This window comes from Anomaloglossus baeobatrachus, chromosome 2, assembly GCF_048569485.1.
Source record: "Anomaloglossus baeobatrachus isolate aAnoBae1 chromosome 2, aAnoBae1.hap1, whole genome shotgun sequence".
In the NCBI taxonomy this organism is placed as follows: Eukaryota; Metazoa; Chordata; class Amphibia; order Anura; family Aromobatidae; genus Anomaloglossus; species Anomaloglossus baeobatrachus.
In genome coordinates, this window is record NC_134354.1 from 630,742,356 (window position 1) to 630,762,657 (window position 20,302).

The 20,302-nt window shown below is 47.6% G+C and overlaps 1 protein-coding gene across 1 annotated transcript in view; it reads right to left on the bottom strand.

Moving 5' to 3' along the window:
• Positions 1–4,667: 4,667 nt before the first annotated feature.
• The window catches only part of CPB2 (carboxypeptidase B2), a 109,723-nt gene continuing 94,088 nt past the window's right edge, over positions 4,668–20,302 (bottom strand). The window contains exons 9-12 of the mRNA XM_075333875.1: positions 10,008–10,095; positions 7,858–8,060; positions 6,955–7,039; positions 4,668–4,852 (exon numbers count right to left, since the gene is read on the bottom strand). Coding sequence (XP_075189990.1) covers positions 4,668–4,852; positions 6,955–7,039; positions 7,858–8,060; positions 10,008–10,095 — 561 coding nt within the window. The remainder of the gene's footprint in view (positions 4,853–6,954; positions 7,040–7,857; positions 8,061–10,007; positions 10,096–20,302) is intronic.

The following is a 20,302-nucleotide window of genomic DNA, read 5'->3' on the forward strand; positions in this document are numbered from 1 at the left end:
GTCGTTGGGGTCAAGTTGTAAGTGACGCACATCCGGCATCGTTTGTGAGGTATCTGCGTGTGACAGCTACATGCGATCAGGATTGAACGCAAAACCGTTGATCGCAAACACATCGTATCATTCTCTAGAATTGAGCGTTTTGTTGCACGAACCTAGTCAATTGTAACGTGTGACATCCCTCATACGATTTTGTTGTCTGATGCTATGTGCGCAGGTGTGCGCTCTGCACCGCAGCTTAAAAAAGGTCTGCTTCAGAGCGCAGCTGAAAAGCTGCGTTCTGAAGCGCCTCACAATGTCTGTCATGCACTAATCTCTGTCAGTCCGTCACTATCTCTGTCCCTCACTCTCAGTCCATGTCAGTCTATCCCCCTCTCTCATATACTCACCGATCCCCGATCCCTGGCGCTGCACGGCATTCACACTGCTCCGGCGGCTTTTACTGTTTTGAAAAAGCCGGCCGCCCATTAAACAATTTCGTATTCCCTGCTTTCCCCGCCCACCAGCGCCTATGATTGGTTACAGTGAGACACGCCCCCACTCTGAGTGACAGGTGTCACACTGCACCCAATCACAGCAGCCGGTGGGCGTGTCTATACTGTGTAGTGAAATAAATAATTAAATAATTAAAAAAAACGGCGTGCGGTTCCCCCCATTTTTAAAACCAGCCAGATAAAGCCATACGGCTGAAGGCTGGTATTCTCAGGATGGGGAGCTCCACGTTATGGGGAGCCCCCCACCCTAACAATATCAGCCAACAGCCGCCCAGAATTGCCGCATACATTATATGCGACAGTTCTGGGACTGTACCCGGCTCTTCCCGATTTACCCTGGTGCGTTGGCAAATCGGGGTAATAAGGAGTTATTGGCAGCCCATAGCTGCCAATAAGTCCTAGATTAATCATGTCAGGCGTCTATGAGACACCCTCCATGATTAATCTGTAAGTTACAGTAAATAAACACACACCCGAAAAAATCCTTTATTAGAAATAAAAACACACACATATACCCTGGTTCACCACTTTAATCAGCCCCAAAAAGCCCTCCTTGTCCGGCGTAATCCAGGATGATCCAGCGTCGCTTCCACCGCAGCTGCATGGAGGTGACCGGAGCCGCAGCAGACACAGCCGCTCCGGTCACCTCCATGCAGCAAATGAAGACAGCCGTGCGATCAGCTGCTGTCACTGAGGTTACCCGCGGCCACCGGTGAATGCAGCGGTGGCCGCGGCTGTGTTCATTTGCTGTGTGGAGGTGACCGGAGCGGCTGTGTGTGCTGCAGCTCCGGTCACCTCCATGCAGCAGCGCTGGATGCGACGCTGGATCATCCTGGATTACGCCGGACAAGGAGGGCTTTTTGGGGCTGATTAAAGTGGTGAACCAGGGTATATGTGTGTGTTTTTATTTCTAATAAAGGATTTTTTTCTGGTGTGTGTGTTTATTTACTGTAACTTACAGATTAATCATGGAGGGTGTCTCATAGACGCCTGACATGATTAATCTAGGACTTATTGGCAGCTATGGGCTGCCAATAACTCCTTATTACCCCGATTTGCCAACGCACCAGGGTAAATCGGGAAGAGCCGGGTACAGTCCCAGAACTGTCGCATCTAATGTATGCGGCAATTCTGGGCGGCTGTTGGCTGATATTGTTAGGGTGGGGGGCTCCCCATAACGTGGAGCTCCCCATCCTGAGAATACCAGCCTTCAGCCGTATGGCTTTATCTGGCTGGTTTTAAAAATGGGGGGAACCGCACGCCGTTTTTTTTAATTATTTAATTATTTATTTCACTACACAGTATAGACACGCCCACCGGCTGCTGTGATTGGGTGCAGTGTGACACCTGTCACTCAGAGTGGGGGCGTGTCTCACTGTAACCAATCATAGGCGCTGGTGGGCGGGGAAAGCAGGGAATACGACATTGTTTAATGGGCGGCCGGCTTTTTCAAAACAGTAAAAGCCGCCGGAGCAGTGTGAATGCCGTGCAGCGCCGGGGATCGGGGATTGGTGAGTATATGAGAGAGGGCTGCTAACTTCAGTTACTCAGGAGATTAGTGGTCACCGGTGAGTCTTCACTGGTGACCGCTAATCAGGACGCGACACAGACACAGCCGCAGCATCACAATGAAGTCGGGTGAAGTTCACCCGAGTTCATTCTGACAGTGCGGCTCTGTCTGTGTCTGCTGTCATCTGCCATTCAGCTCTGCTACATGGCTGTCTGTGTCTGCTGTTAGCGGCCATGTAGCAGAGCTGAATGGCAGATGACATAGTAAAAACGCATCCCACATTACACACGCTTGGCAAGTCAATAAATAAAAAAAAAAAAAAGGTGCTCAATGCATACGTCACAGAACACATGATCTAAAGGATCGCACACAAAATTGACCAATTTAACATAGACTACTAACGCTCTTGTGACAGCAAATGAACGACCAACGTGAAATCTCATAGATCCCGTATGCAACCTGGGCGTGTCACATCGCAAATGCGATTGTACAACTAATTGCAACGTGTAAAGTGGGCTTTAGTTGCACATATCTGCTGATCAGATCAGCAGACATGTCTGGGCGATAATGCAATGGGCTATTCACAACCAATGACTTATAGGTACTTCATTGGTCGTGAAGGGGTTAAAGCAACATTTTAGTGGAAAAAATGTCCAATTTTTTATTTAAACTGCCCAATGTTATACAATTCTATGAATGACCTGTTGGTTAAAAAATGCGAACTACTCCCCTAGATGAATTCTACTGAGTTTCTGCTGTTTTAAAATGTTAGGTGCTCTTCAAATGTGACATGATGTCCGCAATAAATTCCAGCCAAAATTGTGCTCCAGAATTGAATTGCCGTTCCTTCCTTTCCGAGCCCTGCCGTGTGCCCAAACAGTAGTTTTCCACCACATCGATGAACTCAGGAGAAATTGCACAATAAATTGTACAGCTCGCTTTCTTTTAACATTGTGAAACTGAAAAATTTGGGGCTGAAGCAACACTTTAGCTTAAAAAATCTACATTTCATTTTCAAGGCTCAGCGTTAAAAATATTCCGTGAAGCACCTGTGGGTTTAAGGTGATCACTACACCTCTATATAAATTCTTTGAGGGGGGGTAGTTTCCAAAATGGGGTCACTTGTTTGGGGTTTCCACTATTTAGGCACATCAGAGGCTCTCCAAATGCACCAAGGCGTCCGCTATCCCAGCCATATTTGAGTTTAAAAAAAAAAATGGTGCTCCTTCCCTTCCGAGCCCTGCCATATGCACAAACAGTAGTTTTCCACCACATATGGGGTATCAGCGTACTCAGGAGAAACTGCTCAACACATTGTACTGTCCATTTTCTTTTGTTACTCTTGTGAAAATGCTAAATTTGGGGCTAACACAACATTTTTTTGTAGAAAAAAGTATAATTTTCCTTTTTTACTTCCACATTGATTTAATTACTGTAAAGCACCTGAATGATTAATAAACTTCTTGCATGTGGTTTTGAGCACTTTCAGGGGTGCAGTTTTAGAATGCTGTCACATTTTGGTATATTCTGTCACACAAGCCCCTCAAAGTCTTTTGAAATGTAATCTAGTCACTCAAATTGTTGTAAATTTTGTTGGAATAGTGAGAAATTGCTGATAAACTTTTAATCCTTCAAACTTCCTAACAAAAAAAATATGTTCAAAATGGGACAATTTGGGGAACCCTATGGCTAGCACGAAGTTTGGGGGGGAGAGAGATGTTGGTCCTATTGCCACAGATGAATGGGAAAACATTCTAAAGTCCATTAAAGCGCTTCCTATAAATATGACCCAGAGAAGGTATCATTTTTTTTCTGGTTCACAGGGTCTACAGAACCCCAAAATTATTATTTTGGGGTTCTGTAGTTATTGGGGTTATTTTGTTATTGTGAGTTTGTAGACTTTTTTCATATGTTTTGGTCGTATTCATTTGTTAGAAAAAGTATTCAATGTCAATATATGCTTGACTCAAAAATGGATATCTTGGGATTCGTAGGAGAGGAAGTAGGACAAGCTGCTACACAACTCGATTGCTAGACACTGACCGTTAACCCACCTGGAATGGACGAGATAATTGCCAGCCTAAATAATACCATTTTAATGGAAAAAAGAATATATATTAAAAGAGGCGCCATTTCAAAGTTCGGTAAGCAGTGGGGTGAGTGAATTCGATGTCCTTCTGTAGTGATGAGCTTGCCAGTGGTGTGCTCTTTAATTGTCTTCTTTTATGATCTTGTAGTTGTTATAATTTGTATTGTAATTGTTCTCACTTGGAACTTATTAGTGGAACGTATTATTCCTAGATTGATCGATTAAAATGTACTTTAAAATTATTAGCTTTGTAGGAAAACAACTTTAAGATAGACACAAACTAAAATCTAGTTTAATTGCACCGAAACCTAAAAAAATCAGTGTAAATCTAATCTCATATTGTTCAAATTCAGAAATGTTTATGATTTCTCATCGACTTTTCTCCCCAATCTCACATCACATGCAGCATTACGTGAATTTTTTTCCACCTCTTGATTGATATTGTAAATTCTTTTATTGCAGTTACACAAGGCAGATAGTAATCAGTACAGATAGGAAATACAATGATTTGTACATCATGTATATATTTCTAACTCCAGAATATACTGAGTTTTGATGTGATTTTTCTTTGTTTGAACTAAATGTTTTTCACGATATGTCCGGATATAATTTTTATTCCAGTCAGAGCTTCACTGCATGTTGGTTTTATAAGGCTTGGAGGTAGTAAAAATCCATAGGTGCCTTTATCGCGCAGTTCAATAGTAAAAGAATACTTGATACCTTGATCATACGCCCAGTCATCAGAACCTCCTGGAGCCAGATCTGCAAAAATATAAAAGTAGACACAGTCATCATTTCACTTTATTCAGAAATGTCATTAAAGGAAGGATGAAGTAATTCTTCCCTCGTGGCTCATGTTACATTGCGACTTCACGTGAGCCACGCATCCAATTGCTGCAAACTTCTCTCACCAGAGCTTTAAACCACATGAGCAATGAACACGAAGTGAGTGGCAGCTGCAGTGTCACTTCCTGTATATTAATTCGTATAGACCTGGCTCACTATGAATGCGGGTGCTCTAGGGAAACAGTCAATACTCCAAAAATACAAAATTATCCCCGGCACTCCAAGAGAAAAAAAAGAAACAATGTCTGGGTATTTTTGATGTTTTTTATTGTGAATAGTCTTATCTCGACGTTTCGGTCATACCTTGACCTTTATCAAGAGAATTAATCAGACTATGAAGCAGAGAAATCAGTATGTGCATACTACTCGAGGGAGGGAGCAATACGAGTCACCACTCATATGAAGAGGAACTTATCAGGTGCGTATGAGCGCTGTGACTGAATAATAGACAATCGGGATCAGCCAGTCAATAGTCTATGGGGTAATCATGTAGTGGTATTCCACCGAGGTAGAAAGTCGTATGTCGTGACTGTCCAATAATTGGCTACTGTATAGGTGCCATGCCAATCTTGTTAGTGAGCAGAGGACCTGTCAAACAGCATGAAATGGTGTGCGGGAGGTAATGTGTCTCTGGAAACTTGTGACACCAATACATTAGCTATAAGACATATAGCCCACAATGCCAAATGTTCTCAAAAGGGAAACAGCCTATATGGTAACAGTGTCCTATGCCAGGGCTATGCTCAAAAGTGGTAACTTGGAAAAAGGTCAAAGACCTGGTGTATGAGATGATACAGGCTTGTGTCCAGGGGGAATGGTGGCTGGCTGAGTAGCCAGCCACCATTCCCCCTGGACACAAGCCTGTATCATCTCATACACCAGGTCTTTGACCTTTTTCCAAGTTACCACTTTTGAGCATAGCCCTGGCATAGGACACTGTTACCATATAGGCTGTTTCCCTTTTGAGAACATTTGGCATTGTGGGCTATATGTCTTATAGCTAATGTATTGGTGTCACAAGTTTCCAGAGACACATTACCTCCCGCACACCATTTCATGCTGTTTGACAGGTCCTCTGCTCACTAACAAGATTGGCATGGCACCTATACAGTAGCCAATTATTGGACAGTCACGACATACGACTTTCTACCTCAGTGGAATACCACTACATGATTACCCCATAGACTATTGACTGGCTGATCCCGATTGTCTATTATTCAGTCACAGCGCTCATACGCACCTGATAAGTTCCTCTTCATATGAGTGGTGACTCGTATTGCTCCCTCCCTCGAGTAGTATGCACATACTGATTTCTCTGCTTCATAGTCTGATTAATTTTCTTGATAAAGGTCAAGGTATGACCGAAACGTCGAGATAAGACTATTCACAATAAAAAACATCAAAAATACCCAGACATTGTTTCTTTTTTTTCTCTTGGAGTGCCGGGGATAATTTTGTATTTTTGGAGTACTTCCTGTATATTAACTCATTTGGTCCAAAGAGAGAAACCAACAGTGATTGGACTTGGGACTCACGTGATGTCATCTGACCCCCAAACCGCAATTGCCGACAGAACAGCGCTAGAATGGGATGTGAGTATCTCTTATTTTAACTGTGGGAAACAAGTGGAATCAGGAGTTGTCCTAGTAGTGGACAACCCTTTGAAGCTCTGCCTTATACACAACTTGGCAATACTGGAAGAACATTATAGTAGACTGCTAGTAATATAGTTGAAAAGTATCTTCACGCCTAGGTCACATCATCATGTGTCCCTCTTTTTCCCCATAGATTGTAAGCTTTCGAGCAGGGCCCTCATTCCTACTGTAGCTGTTGAATTATGTACTATTTTGTTTTGTTTTTGTCTATACAACCCCCCCACCGGATTGTAAAGTGCTGCGGAATATGTTGGCGCTATATAAATAAACTTTTTTATTATTATTATTATTATTATCATAGGCACAAAAAGAAATATACAATATGATAGCAAACTGTTTACATGGGGAAGTGGAATCACTTACAAATTGTGTCTGCTCCTGGACCCGATGCATATTTGCTTTTGTTTTTTAACTTTATTGCATCTGCAACTCTATTTGCAAGCCGCAACTACAAGTGAAAAATAAGGATTTAATCAAACATATTAAAAATACATTTACATACACCTGTTTACAGGCAAAACTAACCAGAAGCAAAACGTATAAGGGTTCATGCAGACGCCTGTACGGATCAGTCCGAGCATGGACTGCAATGCATGTACTGGCCACGGGATTCCTGAATGTGACAGCCCCATAGAAATATATGAAACTGTGATGCTCTAGTTAGGGAGACCCACAGCAAGCTCAAGCATTGAGGTCCATGCGCGGACTAATTTGTACGGACGTCTGAAACTTAAGGGTATGTTGGCAGGAGTGTTGGTAGAAAAATGCTTCATAAAGTATGTGTGTTTTTGTGTGGATTTTTTTCAAAATTAATTTGAATGAGTGAAAAATGCTGAGAGAATTGACATGATGCAGATTTGAAAAATCGCTTAGAATATTCAAATCTGCAAGGAAAAAATAAGCGGCATGTTCATGAGATTTCAGAAATTTCATTACATTTTCTGGTCCTGTATAACACTGCATTTTTTTCTGTAGACGAAATGTGGAAGAACGCAACATGTGAACAAGCCCTAGAACAAGGCCAAAAAAATGTGAAAAAGGTTTATAATAATATTTTTCTCTGAAATGTACTTGTAATGTATTGTAGATTGGTGGTTTATTTCTTTTCTACTATATACATCTCATACTATGCTTATATCATGAACCTGAGCTATGATAGTTCAATATCTAAGATGTAGTAGATACAGAACATTACTGCATGTGACATCAGGTGGCATTTGTCTTACATTTTCCATTTGGACATATCCTATGAACATTAATTCTTACCAGTTCATCATGATCTTTTGATTTCTCCGTCGTATATGAATAAGGAAACAGCACCATCTGAGAGTATGAATGCATTGTTATGTAGCCTTTTATTGTATCTTTCCGCTGTCTGATAAAGTTGGTCACTGCAGCCACTTCAGGCTCAGATTCTGGGGACGATCCACAGTATGTGTCATGGCAAGGATTTTTGGAGGCACCCAGCCCTGGAACATAATGTGATAATATGGATTATAGGTGCCAGTTGTTATTAGAAGAGAATATGTGAATATTTATCTGATGATTGATACGTATTTGTACAGCTGTAGACAATAGGACACAATATGTACGTCTTAGGCCAGAGTCACACTTGCGAGTGACTCGCATCACATCACCCGACACGGCTGCACACTGTTCTGAAAGAAGCTGGTCAGCAGCATGTATTTCTATGCAGCTGAGATGCTTCTGTCCAGAGAGCATCAGGCCGTGCCGGATGATGCGATACGAGACTCGTGCGAGTCACTCGCAAGTGTGACTGGCCAAAGCCTTACACCATTCACTAGCCATGGTTGAAATTCCAGATGCTATACTCAGTAGTACCATTTAATGTCCTCCATGCAGCTGTTGCTTCTGTCTACACAGAGGCAGATGAGCAGGATCCCTCATGACTCTGTGTGTAGGAGACATCATACCAGCTAATCACCTCCCTCTAGCTCAGAGACAACTAAAATTAGAGATAAGGGTACTTTACACGCTGCGATATCGGTACCGATATGGCTAGCGAGCGTACCTGCCCCCGTCGGTTGTGCAACACGGACAAATCACTGCCCGTGGCGCACAACATCGCTAACACCTGTCACACGGACTTACCTTCCCTGCGACGTTGCTACGGCCGACAAACCGCCTCCTTTCTAAGGTGATGGTTCGAGCGCCGTCACAGCGACGTCACACGGCAGCCGCCCAAAAGCAGAGGAGTGGCGGAGATGAGCGGCCGGAACATGCTGCCCACCTCCTTCCTTCCTCATTGCCGGTGGACACAGGTAAGGAGATGTTCGTCATTCCTGCGGTGTCACACATAGCAATGTGTGCTGCCGCAGGAACGACGAACAACATCGTACCTGCAGCAGCAACGATATTAAGGAAATTAACGACTTGTCAACGAGCAACGATTTTTCACGTTTTTGCGCTTGTTGATCGTCGCTCATTGGTGTCACACGCTGTGATGACGCTAACGGCGTCGGATGTGCGTCACTAATGACGTGACCCCGACAATATATCGTTAGCGATGTCACAGCGTGTAAAGCACCCTACAGAGACTGCAGAGGGAAAAAGAGGTGAAATTCTATTTAAGTCATATAATGGCTACTCTTCATGTACAAATGGCAACTCATCTGAAGGGTCGACTGAACTTACAGAAACAATTTAACTCTAAGGGGTACTTTACACGTTGCGACATCGCTTCCGAAATATCATCGGGGTCACGTCGTTAGTGACGCACATCCAGCGCCGGTAACGACATCGCAACGTGTAAATCCTAGATGCGCCGATAAACAATCGCAAAAGCGTTGAAAATCGGTGATCTGTGTAGCGTCGGTCATTTTCATAACGTCGGGGCGACCGCAGGTACGATGTTGTTTGTCGCTCCTGCGGCAGCACACATCGCTGTGTGTAAACGAGGAGCGACAAACATCTCCTTACCTGCGTCCCGACGGCAATGCGGAAAGGAGAAGGTGGGCGGGATGTTATGTCCCGCTCATGTCCGCCCCTCCGCTTCTATTGGCCGGCCGATTAGTGACGTCGCGGTGACGTCGCTGTGACGCCGAACGCACCTCCCCCTTGAAGGAGGGATTGTTCGGCAGTCACAGCGACGTCGCCGAGCAGATATGTGCATGTGAAGCTGCCGTAGCGATAATGTTCGCTACGGCAGCAATCACCACATATCGCATGTGTGACGGGGGCGGGTGCTATTGTGCTGGACATCGCTAGCCGATGCTAGCGATGTCACAATGTGTAAAGTACTCCTCAGAGTATGCAGATAATGAATTAGAAAAAAAGGTTTAATCAGCACTGTATGTTATACCTAAAAATTTTGTTTTCTTAGACCTAAAAATGATTAACACAGTATGTGAGACCAAAAAACAAGAAAAGTAACTACATGAAGGGAGAAAACATACCACACCATCCAGCATCAAAGTTTCGATTAAGGTCAGTCCCATAGCATTTGTTTGGATGCTTAGATCGATTCTTCCTCCACATTCGATTCTAGTCACATATTAGAAAATTTGTTATGCTCTTACTCTTTTTATATAATCCTCTTTGTTACACACCATTCAATTACATTGTTAATGAGACTCTGATATCTGTTCTTAGGCGGGCTTTACACACTGCGACATCGCTAGCAATTGCTGGCGATGTCGAGCGCGATAGCACCCGCCCCCGTCGCACATGCGATATGTGGTGATTGCTGCCGTAGCGAACTTTATCGCTACGGCAGCTTCACACACACATACCTGGTTGGCGACGTCGCTGTGACCGCCGAACAATCCCTCCTTCAAGGGGGAGGTGCGTTCGGCGTCACAGTGACGTCACCGCGACGTCACTAAGCGGCCGAACAATAGAAGCGGAGGGGCGGAGATGAGCGGGACATAACATCCCGCCCACCTCCTTCCTTCCGCATTGTCGGTGGAGGCATGTAAGGAGATGTTTGTCGTTCCTGCGGTGTCACACACAGCGATGTGTGGTGCTGCAGGAATGACAAACAACATCATACCGGCAGCAGCAGCGATATTATAAAAAGGATCAACGCGTCACCGGTCAACGATTTTTGACGTTTTTGCGATCGGTGATCGTCGCTCCTAGGGTTTACACGCTGCGATGTCGGTAACGGCACCGGATGTGCGTCACTAACGACGTGACCCCGACAATATATCGTTACCGATGTCGCAACGTGTAAAGCCTGCCTTACACTTTCTTAGAACTTAAAAAAATGATGTTTAAACAATTTAGCTTTTCTTACATAATTGTCTATATTTTCTTTGGATACTGATAAGGTAACAGAACACCCATTCTAAGGGGCCCTTTGCACACTACGACATCGCAGGTGCGATGTCGGTGGGGTCAAATCGAAAGTGTCGCATTTCCGGCGTCGCTCTCGACATCGTAGTGTGTAAATCGTTTTAACTACGATTACCGAGCGCAAAAGCGTCGGTATCGTATGATCGGTGTAGTGTCGGTCATTTTCATTATTTTGGCTGCAGTGACGGTATGTTGTTCCTCGTTCCTGCGGCAGCACACATCACTGTGTATGAAGTCGCAGGAGCGAGGAACATCTCCTACTTGCGTACCATCTGCAATGAGGAAGGAAGGAGGTGGGCGGGATGTTTACGTCCCGCTCATCTCCGCCCCTCCGCTTCTATTGGCTGCCTGCCGTGTGACGTCGCTGTGACGACACACGACCCGCCCCCTTAGGAAGGAAGCAGGTTACCGGCCAGAGCGACGTCGCAGAGCAGGTAAGTGCGTGTGAAGCTGCCGTAGCGATAATGTTTGCTACGGCAGCGATCACCATGATATCGCAGCTGCGACGAGGGCGGGGACTATCTCGTTTGGCATTGCAGCATCGGTTTGCGATATCGTAGTGTGCAAAGGGCCCCTAACGGTCCTTTCATATGTCCAATTTTCAGTGTTTCTGAACCTACTGTTACTCTTTTATGCATTCTGCTAATTTTGACATTTTGGAGATTCAAATTAAAAATGGCTGCCCCAAAACCTTACATTTGTTTTTCCAGCACCCATGACGGCACCACGAGAGAGGGGATCCGCCCTTCAAGGACAGGAAACCTCCAGAATAAAAAGGGGCGGCACCTCTCCCCGCATCAGTTGGTTTCCTGTCCTTGAACAGGGAGCCTCCAGAGAACCAATTGATCCAAGAAGGTCCTGGGCCGAAGATTCAAGTCCGGCGCCCGGTCGGCCGGCTCGGGCAGCGGCATGGGTCCTGCTGCGGTCGGCCGAGGTGCTGTGGAGCTGCCGCAACAGACCCATGGGGGTCCGGAGTGCATACAGCGCGCCCGATTGGAGCGCTAGGAGCCTGCGGGGCGGGTAAGTGGATCTTCCAAGGAACCTGTCCGCAGGGCTCTCCCGTCGCAGCGTACCCACGGGCGTTATGTCTGCGCACGGGCTCCTTCCCTTCTCCCCCCCCTCCTCTCCTTACCGGCGTCTTGTCTGCGTGCCGGCACCAGGCCGAGATGAGGGGGACAGCTGCTGCGATCCCTGCGGGGCGTCCTCGTGGCGGCTGATGATGTGGCGCTTCCAGGAGGAGCGCCATGTTGTGGGTGGAAAGGAGATGTCCGGGCTGTGCGCAGGCGCGCATTTTTTCCTATTGGACGGGCGGCCTGTGGAGCCGGATGGGACATCTGCCGGAAGTGGGGGCGGAGTCGCCAGACTTTCTTTGAAATTAGAGCGGCAATTTTCTCTATGGTGCCTGTGCTCTGTTATCATGACGGACAGGCAGCCAGCGGTGTCTCCTTCGCCTCCCTCCTCCCCAAAGCCTCCCTCTGATCATGATTCTGCCTCCCTGAAGCGGCAGCAGAAGGGTGGCAAGGCTGACAGTGTCACCGGCTCAGGGGGCAAGCGTGGGGGGACGGATGACCGGTCCTCCAAGCGGAAGGACCCTGACTCTCCTGACAGAAGACGGCCTTCTAGAGGACGGAAGTCAGATGAGGGCCCTGCTGAACCGGTATAGCCTCTGGGCATCGGTGGGTGAGTGCACCTCAGATGTTCCGCTTTTAATGGCGGTCATATTGTCTGTTTTTTTTATAGGATCGCAGTAAACCTAAGAAGTGTTTATCTAAATCCAGACACAAGGAATGCGCCTTGTGCTGTAAAGAACTTTCTGGTTCTTGGACTAAGAGATTGTGCAAAGGCTGCATTCAGCAAACTTTGTCGGAGGAACAGTCGGGATTTGCTTCCGACCTCCGGTCCCTCATACGGGAAGAAGTCAGGGACTCCCTCCGATCCCTGTCTGGAGCACAAAGTGCTGGGGGTTCTCGAGCCCCTTCGCCTACCCACGAGAACTCTGATAGGTCGGATGGGGAATGTGATTCCTCTGGCTCTACTTCCCGCTCCTCCTCTGATAGTGACTCAGGGGGTCGCCAGTGCTTCCCACTAGATAATATGAAGAAGTTAGTTAAGGCGGTGAGGACCACCATGGGCCTCACGGATGAGAAACCTGAAAAATCTATCCAGGATAGGATGTTCGGGGGCATGGAGCAGAAGAAACGACGCTCCTTCCCGGTGGTGGATAAGATACAAGCCTTAATTGCCCGGGAATGGAAGAGACCTGATAAGAAGCATTCCATTCCTGGCGCCTTTAAGAGAAAATATCCGTTTGAGGAGGCCTCCTGCTCCACATGGGATAAGGCGCCAAAATTGGATGTGGCTGTCACTAAGGCATCCAAAAAGTTTGCCTTGCCATTTGAGGACATGGCCTCCCTGAAAGACCCATTAGATAAGAAAGCTGATCACTTCCTAAAGAATACCTGGGAAGCTGCTGCCGGAGGACTAAGACCCGCCATTGCGGCTACCTGTACGGCTAGATCACTGACTATATGGATTGACGAACTGGAAGACCAGTTTAGATCCCGAGCACCTAAGGAGGAGATTGCGTCCTCCCTCTCCAAGTTGCGGGGGGCGGCGACCTTCCTTGCGGACGCCTCGGCGGACTCCACTAAGTTGGCTGCTAAGTCAGCATCCCTCTCCAATGCGGCTAGAAGGGCTCTCTGGCTGAAATGCTGGCCGGGGGATCTGCAAACTAAGTCTAAACTCTGCAATATCCCTTGTCAAGGTGAATTTCTGTTCGGGCCGGTACTGGATGACATCCTAGAAAAAGCTAGCGACAAGAAGGGCGGCTTTCCCTTTCCATCGTTTCCTTCTTCACGGCGGTCTTTTCGGAGGAAGCCAGTTCGCCGCCCCACCCGACCACGGGATCGGAATACCTGGTCCGATAGAAAGACTCAGGGAAAGGGGTTCATGTTCAAGGGCCCCTCAAAAGATCAGAATAAGTCGTCCAAGTGACTCGCTTTCCGAGGTCGGAGGGAGGCTCTCTCAGTTCCTTCCGGCTTGGGAAAGGATTTCCTCCAGTGCATGGATACTGGCCCTTGTCCGCTCCGGCCTCCGGCTCCCCTTCCTTCGGCCTCCTCCTCCCTGGTTCGTGGTTACCCCTCTACGTCGCTCCCCGGCGGAACAGCTGGCGTTGGAAGCAGAGGTCCGTCACCTCCTCTTCAAGAGGGTTCTAGTGGAAGTTCCCTCAAGGGAACAGGGAGAAGGGTTCTATTCCACCCTCTTTCTGGTAGGGAAGCCCGACGGTTCCTATCGCACAATCATCAACCTGAAAGCCCTCAACCGGTTCCTTCAAATAGACAGCTTCAAGATGGAGTCCGTGCTGTCCATAGTGAAATATCTGTATCCCCACTGTCACATGGCTGTCATAGACTTACGCGATGCATATTATCATGTCCCAATCCACTCTCTCTTCCAATGCTTCCTCAGGATAGCCCTCCACATGGACGGTCGGGTCTGCCATTTCCAATACAAAGCCCTCCCCTTCGGTCTGGCCATCGCCCCGAGGATTTTTACAAAGATAATAGCAGAAATGTCGGCATATATGCGTCAGAGAGAGGTCCTTCTGATTCCTTATCTGGACGACTTCTTGATTGTGGGAGCCTCAGCTCTTCATTGTGCGGCCCTTCTCCGGCAGGTGCAAGCTTCCCTGCGGGAGTTGGGCTGGTTGATCAACGAGGAAAAGTCCAGATTAATTCCATTAAAGGTTCAGCTGTTTCTGGGACTCACTTGGGACTCCAACACTCAACTCCGTCGGTTGCCTCCTTCCAAAGTGGAAGCCCTTCGGACCCAGATACCAGATAGACCGGACTCTGAGGCACCGGCGTCTGTCTCTCCGGGGTGCGATGTCCCTCCTGGGCTCCCTGACTGCGGCCATCCCGGCCGTCAGATGGGCTCAGGCACACACCAGGGTCCTACAGTGGAATATCTCACAGCATCAGACGGCTCACGGGGACCATCTGGACAGACTCATCAATCTCAAACATTGCACATTGCAGTCCCTCTATTGGTGGCTAGATCCGGTCCACTTGGGCAGAGGGGTGCCTTGGAGGGCGCCAGAGCCCGTGGTGGTAACCACCGACGCCAGTCTCTACGGTTGGGGGGCATATCTGGATGCTCATTTCATTCAGGGACGATGGTCTGGAGAAGAAGCTCAAAATTCCTCAAATACAAGGGAATTGCTGGCGGTGGAAAAGGCGTTAGGTCATTTCCTGCCATTATTACGGGGTCGACATGTGAAAGTTCTGTCGGACAACCAAGCGACGGTAGCATATCTCAACCACCAGGGGGGTACTCGCTCCAGACACCTCATGTCCGTCGCAAGCAGGATCATGTCTTGGGCAGAGGCTCATCTGGGCACCCTGTCGGCAGTGCACATCCGAGGGAAGGAGAACGATTTGGCGGACTTTCTCAGTCGCGCCCAGTTTCACCAGGGCGAATGGTCTCTAAATCAGTCCGTTTTCAACAGAATAACGGGGATGTGGGGGGTTCCAGAGATAGACCTCTTTGCAACACGGACCAACAGGAAGGTTCCCCGAATCTGTTCCCTGGATCCAAGGGATCATCCACACTCGGTGGACGCGCTATTGCTCAAGTGGGACTTCCGCCTCGCATATGCCTTCCCTCCACTCATCCTCCTCCCTGCAGTGCTCAGGAAGATACGGGAGGATCATGCAGTCGTGATTCTCATAGCACCCTTTTGGCCGAAGAGGCCTTGGTTTTATTGGCTGACGCATCTGTCAGTCACCGATCCGTGGGTTCTCCCGGACCTACCGGATCTCCTATCCCAGGGTCCAGCCTTCCGCCCACAGCACACCAGGTTACATCTGACGGCGTGGCTCTTGAGAGGTTGCTATTAGGCACTAAGGGGTTTTCTCAGGGTCTGATCTCCACCTTGATGCAGTGCAGAAAGCCTGTCACTACTCGCATTTATGGGTGTATTTGGGCGAAATTCCTGACCTCTTCGGGTGCGGATCCTACTAAGCCACCCTCCGTCCCGGTTGTCCTGGAATTTCTCCAGAAGGGTTGGGAACTGGGTCTATCCATTAGTACCCTTAAGGTGCAAGTCTCCGCGCTGAGCGCCTTGTATAACCATGCCCTGGCTGGAGATCCCTGGATATCTAGTTTCGTTAGGTCCTGTGCTAGGTCTAAGCCTCGGGGAACCATGCCACTTCCGTCCTGGGACCTTAACTTGGTCCTTTCAGCTTTAACACGGCCCCCATTTGAGCCCTTAGATTCTATCTCTCTCAAGCATCTGTCCCTTAAGACGATTCTCCTGGTCGCCCTCACTTCTGCCCGTAGGGTTAGTGACCTTCAGGCCTTATCCATTTCTCCTCCGTATACCCAGTTTTTTGATGACAGAGTAGTTTTACGTACCGACCCTGCCTATTTGCCGAAGGTGCATTCCCACTTCCATAGATCACAGGAAATAGTGCTCCCCTCTTTTTATGCCAACCCTTCTACTCCGGAGGAGATGGGATGGCACTGCCTGGATGTTAGGCGTTGTCTTCAAAGGTATCTGTTGGTCACCTCGGACGGGAGGAGGGATAAGTCTCTGTTTGTAGTCTTCCAGGGTTGTAGAAAGGGGCTTAAGGCTTCTAAATCCACTTTGGCAAGGTGGATCAGGGATGCCATCTCGGTTGCCTACGCAGCCGGGGGGGGAAGACGTACCTCCTGGTTTGAAGGCACACTCCACGCGAGCGATGGCATCTTCCTGGGCGGAGAGATCGGAGGTCTCCATCGAGCAGATATGTAAGGCGGCAACCTGGTCTTCTCCGTCCACCTTTTTTAATCACTATCGCCTTGATTTGTCGTTCACCGACATCACCTTTGGGAGGCGGGTTCTGCAAACTGTTGTCCCTCCCTAGGTCTTCCTCTCTGTAATTCTCTCGTGGTGCCGTCATGGGTGCTGGAAAAATACGTAATTACTTACCGGTAATGTGTTTTTTCTGAACCCATGACGGCACCCTTACATTCCCTCCCTGCACTTGGGGGTTGCTAGTTTGCTTCCCTTTTCACTCCTCTTCACTGGGCGGTTATGGTGGCGGGATATGTTTTTTAACGATGTTCCTTGTTTCGGAGGTCCTGTCATGCTCGGTAATCAACTGATGCGGGAAGAGGTGCCGCCCCTTTTTATTCTGGAGGTTTCCTGTCCTTGAAGGGCGGATCCCCTCTCTCGTGGTGCCGTCATGGGTTCAGAAAAAACACATTACCGGTAAGTAATTACGTATTTCTGTAGAACCATTGAGAATTTTTTTTTTTGCTGCTGCCTTCCTTACTAATGTTGTAAATAGTTAGATTGCGCTTTGGACCAATGACTAATGGTTAGACATTCACCATTATGATTTTATGATAAAGGGCAGAAAACAACCTAGACAAGTATAATAATTTCTAGTAGTCACATAGCTAATGATTAGAGATGAGCGGATGTGTGGATATTCTGATTCACCGAATTCGTATGGACTTAGAAAAAAGTTTGGTTTCGGGACCCAAACTTGACAATGAACTACATACAAGTCAATGGGGACGAGAAGTTCTGTGCTGTAAAATGGTCTTATTAAGAACAACTAGGGGGCTGCAGATGGAAGCAAAATGGGGAGAAGAGCAAGACAGGCTGGTTTCAGATGTCCGTGTTTTAGGTACGTGTGACATCTGTTTTTAACACGGATGCCACACGTGCCCATGTTATTCTATACTGGTACTCACACGGCCGTGTTTTCACATGAACTGTGTGATCCCTCATGACCCCACACACACACACAGAGACATGTCCATTTTTTCTACGGCAGCACGGATGTCACATGGATCGAACACTGATGTGATCTGTGTGACATCAGTGTGACACGTACCGGAGAAAACACGTGTCTTTAAAATAAATTATTTTCTATATTTACCTGTATCCAGCAGTGCTGTCTCCGGTTCTGCTGCCTCCTGCTCCTGACCTCCGCTCATTATACTCACTGAATACTGAGTGCCCTGTGGAGCTGGAAGACGGAGCATCGCGGGGACTTCAGTGCCGGGGACCACATCGTTGGTTCAGTATACAGCAGAGTGTGTGTGTGTGTGTGTGTTGTGAGAACCTGGAAGCTGGAGAATCGCGGGGACAGCATGAACTCTGATGAACCCGTGAATCTGTAGCACGAGTGTCGTGGGGGTGTCATCAGGATGTCATCAGAGTTCATTGTGAACTCCAATGACCTCCTGGATGTCACCGTGCTTGCAGAATACTCATCTGTCCCCGCGATACTGTCCTCGGCGGTGATGTACCCAGCATTGTCCCCACGATGCTCCGGCTTCCAGGTCCTGAATGCGGTGAATAATCAATGAATATAATGAGCGGCGGTCAGGAGAGGGAGGCAGCAGAGCCGAAGAAAACAGGTAAATATGGAAAATATTTTTATTTCACAGACCCGTGTTTTCTCCGGTACCTGTCACACGAATGTAACACGCGTGACACACGTATGACACACATATGACCATAACCATGCATGTGACTTGTACCTGATTAAACACGGACGTCTGAAACCGGTCTTATAGATATCATGTACCCCGGAAGATAACACAGTGGGCCCGCTCATTAAACTTCATGAATATTTACTGCTTCTTTTCCCACCCTCTGTGCCAGCATCTGTGATTGGTTGCAGACTAGTTGCAGTATTCTAGTGTAAAAAATAAATAAAGATTAAAAAAAATGGCATTGGTCCTTGTCCTATTTTTGATAACTAACCTGGGTATAACAGACTGTTATGGGCTGCAAACCCCAGCTGTCTGCTTTACTGAAGCTGGTTATCAAAAATAGAGGTGTTCCCATGCCATTTTTTCTAAATTATTTAAATAAATAATTTCAAAAAACTGCCATAGGCCCCCCCCTATTTTTTATTCCCAGCCAAGGTAAAGCTGACAGCTGGGGGTTGGTATTATCAGGGTGGGAAAAGCCATGGATATTGGCCCCTCCCAGCCTGAAAATAGCAGCTCGCGGCCACTACACAATTGGCACATCACATTAGATGCGCCAATTCTGGTGTTTTATCCTGTCCTGCGCTCCCCAATAGCCCTGGTGCAGTCCAGCAATCTGGCAGCGGATTCAGCTGAGGTCACAGTTGGCAGCTCACACAGCAAACAGGGGACCATGGAAATCACCAACTGTGACTTCAGTTGAACATGCTAAATTGCATGATATGGCGGCAGAGCAGTTTGGCAATCCATCAGCGGGTTCAGTAGCGGTCACACTTGGTACCAAGGGAAACTCCAGCTGTGACCTCCGGTGCCCCGACTAACATCACTGTTTCTCACAGCCAGGAATCCCCCGCTGCCCTCAGTTTGTCTCAGAGACTGCAATGAGCAGTTGCCTTTTCCATAATGGCAGCCTCTGGATGTAGCAGAGAAGGAAATTGTTGTGGAACGTTGTGTGGATTACACTGGACCTGCAGGGTTGTTTTGGGGTTAATGAAAGGGGGGGTGTTTCTTATTTCAAATAAAGGATTTTTATCAATATGTGTTTTTAATTCTTTTGACTTACATGGTTAGTAATTGGGGTGTCTCATAGATGCCTCTCCATTACTAACCTAGGGCTTGATGGCAGCTATGATTTTTGACAAATCACAGCTGTCATCAACCCCAGATATTACCCTGATTGTCATTGCACCAGAGCATTCGGATGAGCAGGGTAAAGTGACAGAATTTTCGCATCTAATGTGATGCGCCAATTCTGGGGCGGCTGCAGGCTGCTATTTTTAGGCTAGGAGTGCCCAGTATCCATAGCTTTTCCCATCCTGATAATATGAGCCTCCAGCTGTCTACTTTACCTTGCCTCGTTATAAAAAAAACAAGGGGGACTCTATGCCGTCTTTTAAAATTATTTATTTAAATAATTAAAAAAATGACTTGAGATCCCTTTAGTTTTGATAACCAGCCACGGTAAAGCAGACTGCTGAGGGTTGCAGCTGTTTTACCCACGCTGGTTATCAAAAATAGGGTGGGAGCACATGTATGGCGCCCTGGGCAAGCCAGGACGTCACAAGCACTACACCAACACACCCCACACTCCCGGTCAGGCACACCTAAGTCAGACAAAAACCCTTGTTGCCTCCCTCCAGGGGCCATCTTGGGCGCGAAAAATTCCCGCTCGAGCGTCTCCTCGAGCAGTGGAGGCGCGAAGGCCAAAACCCCGCCCCTGTAGAGGAGGAGCCGGAAAGAGACTAAGGGGGACGCGGATGGAGAAATGGCGGTGTCCTCGAATTGGAGCATGGGAGTACCCGCTACCGGAGCGTCTAAGCTCTGGGGGAACCGAGGAGGAGTAGCCTTTGAAGACTGTGGCCTGGGTTAGCTCCCCGCCGGGACCGCTGCGTGGCTGGAG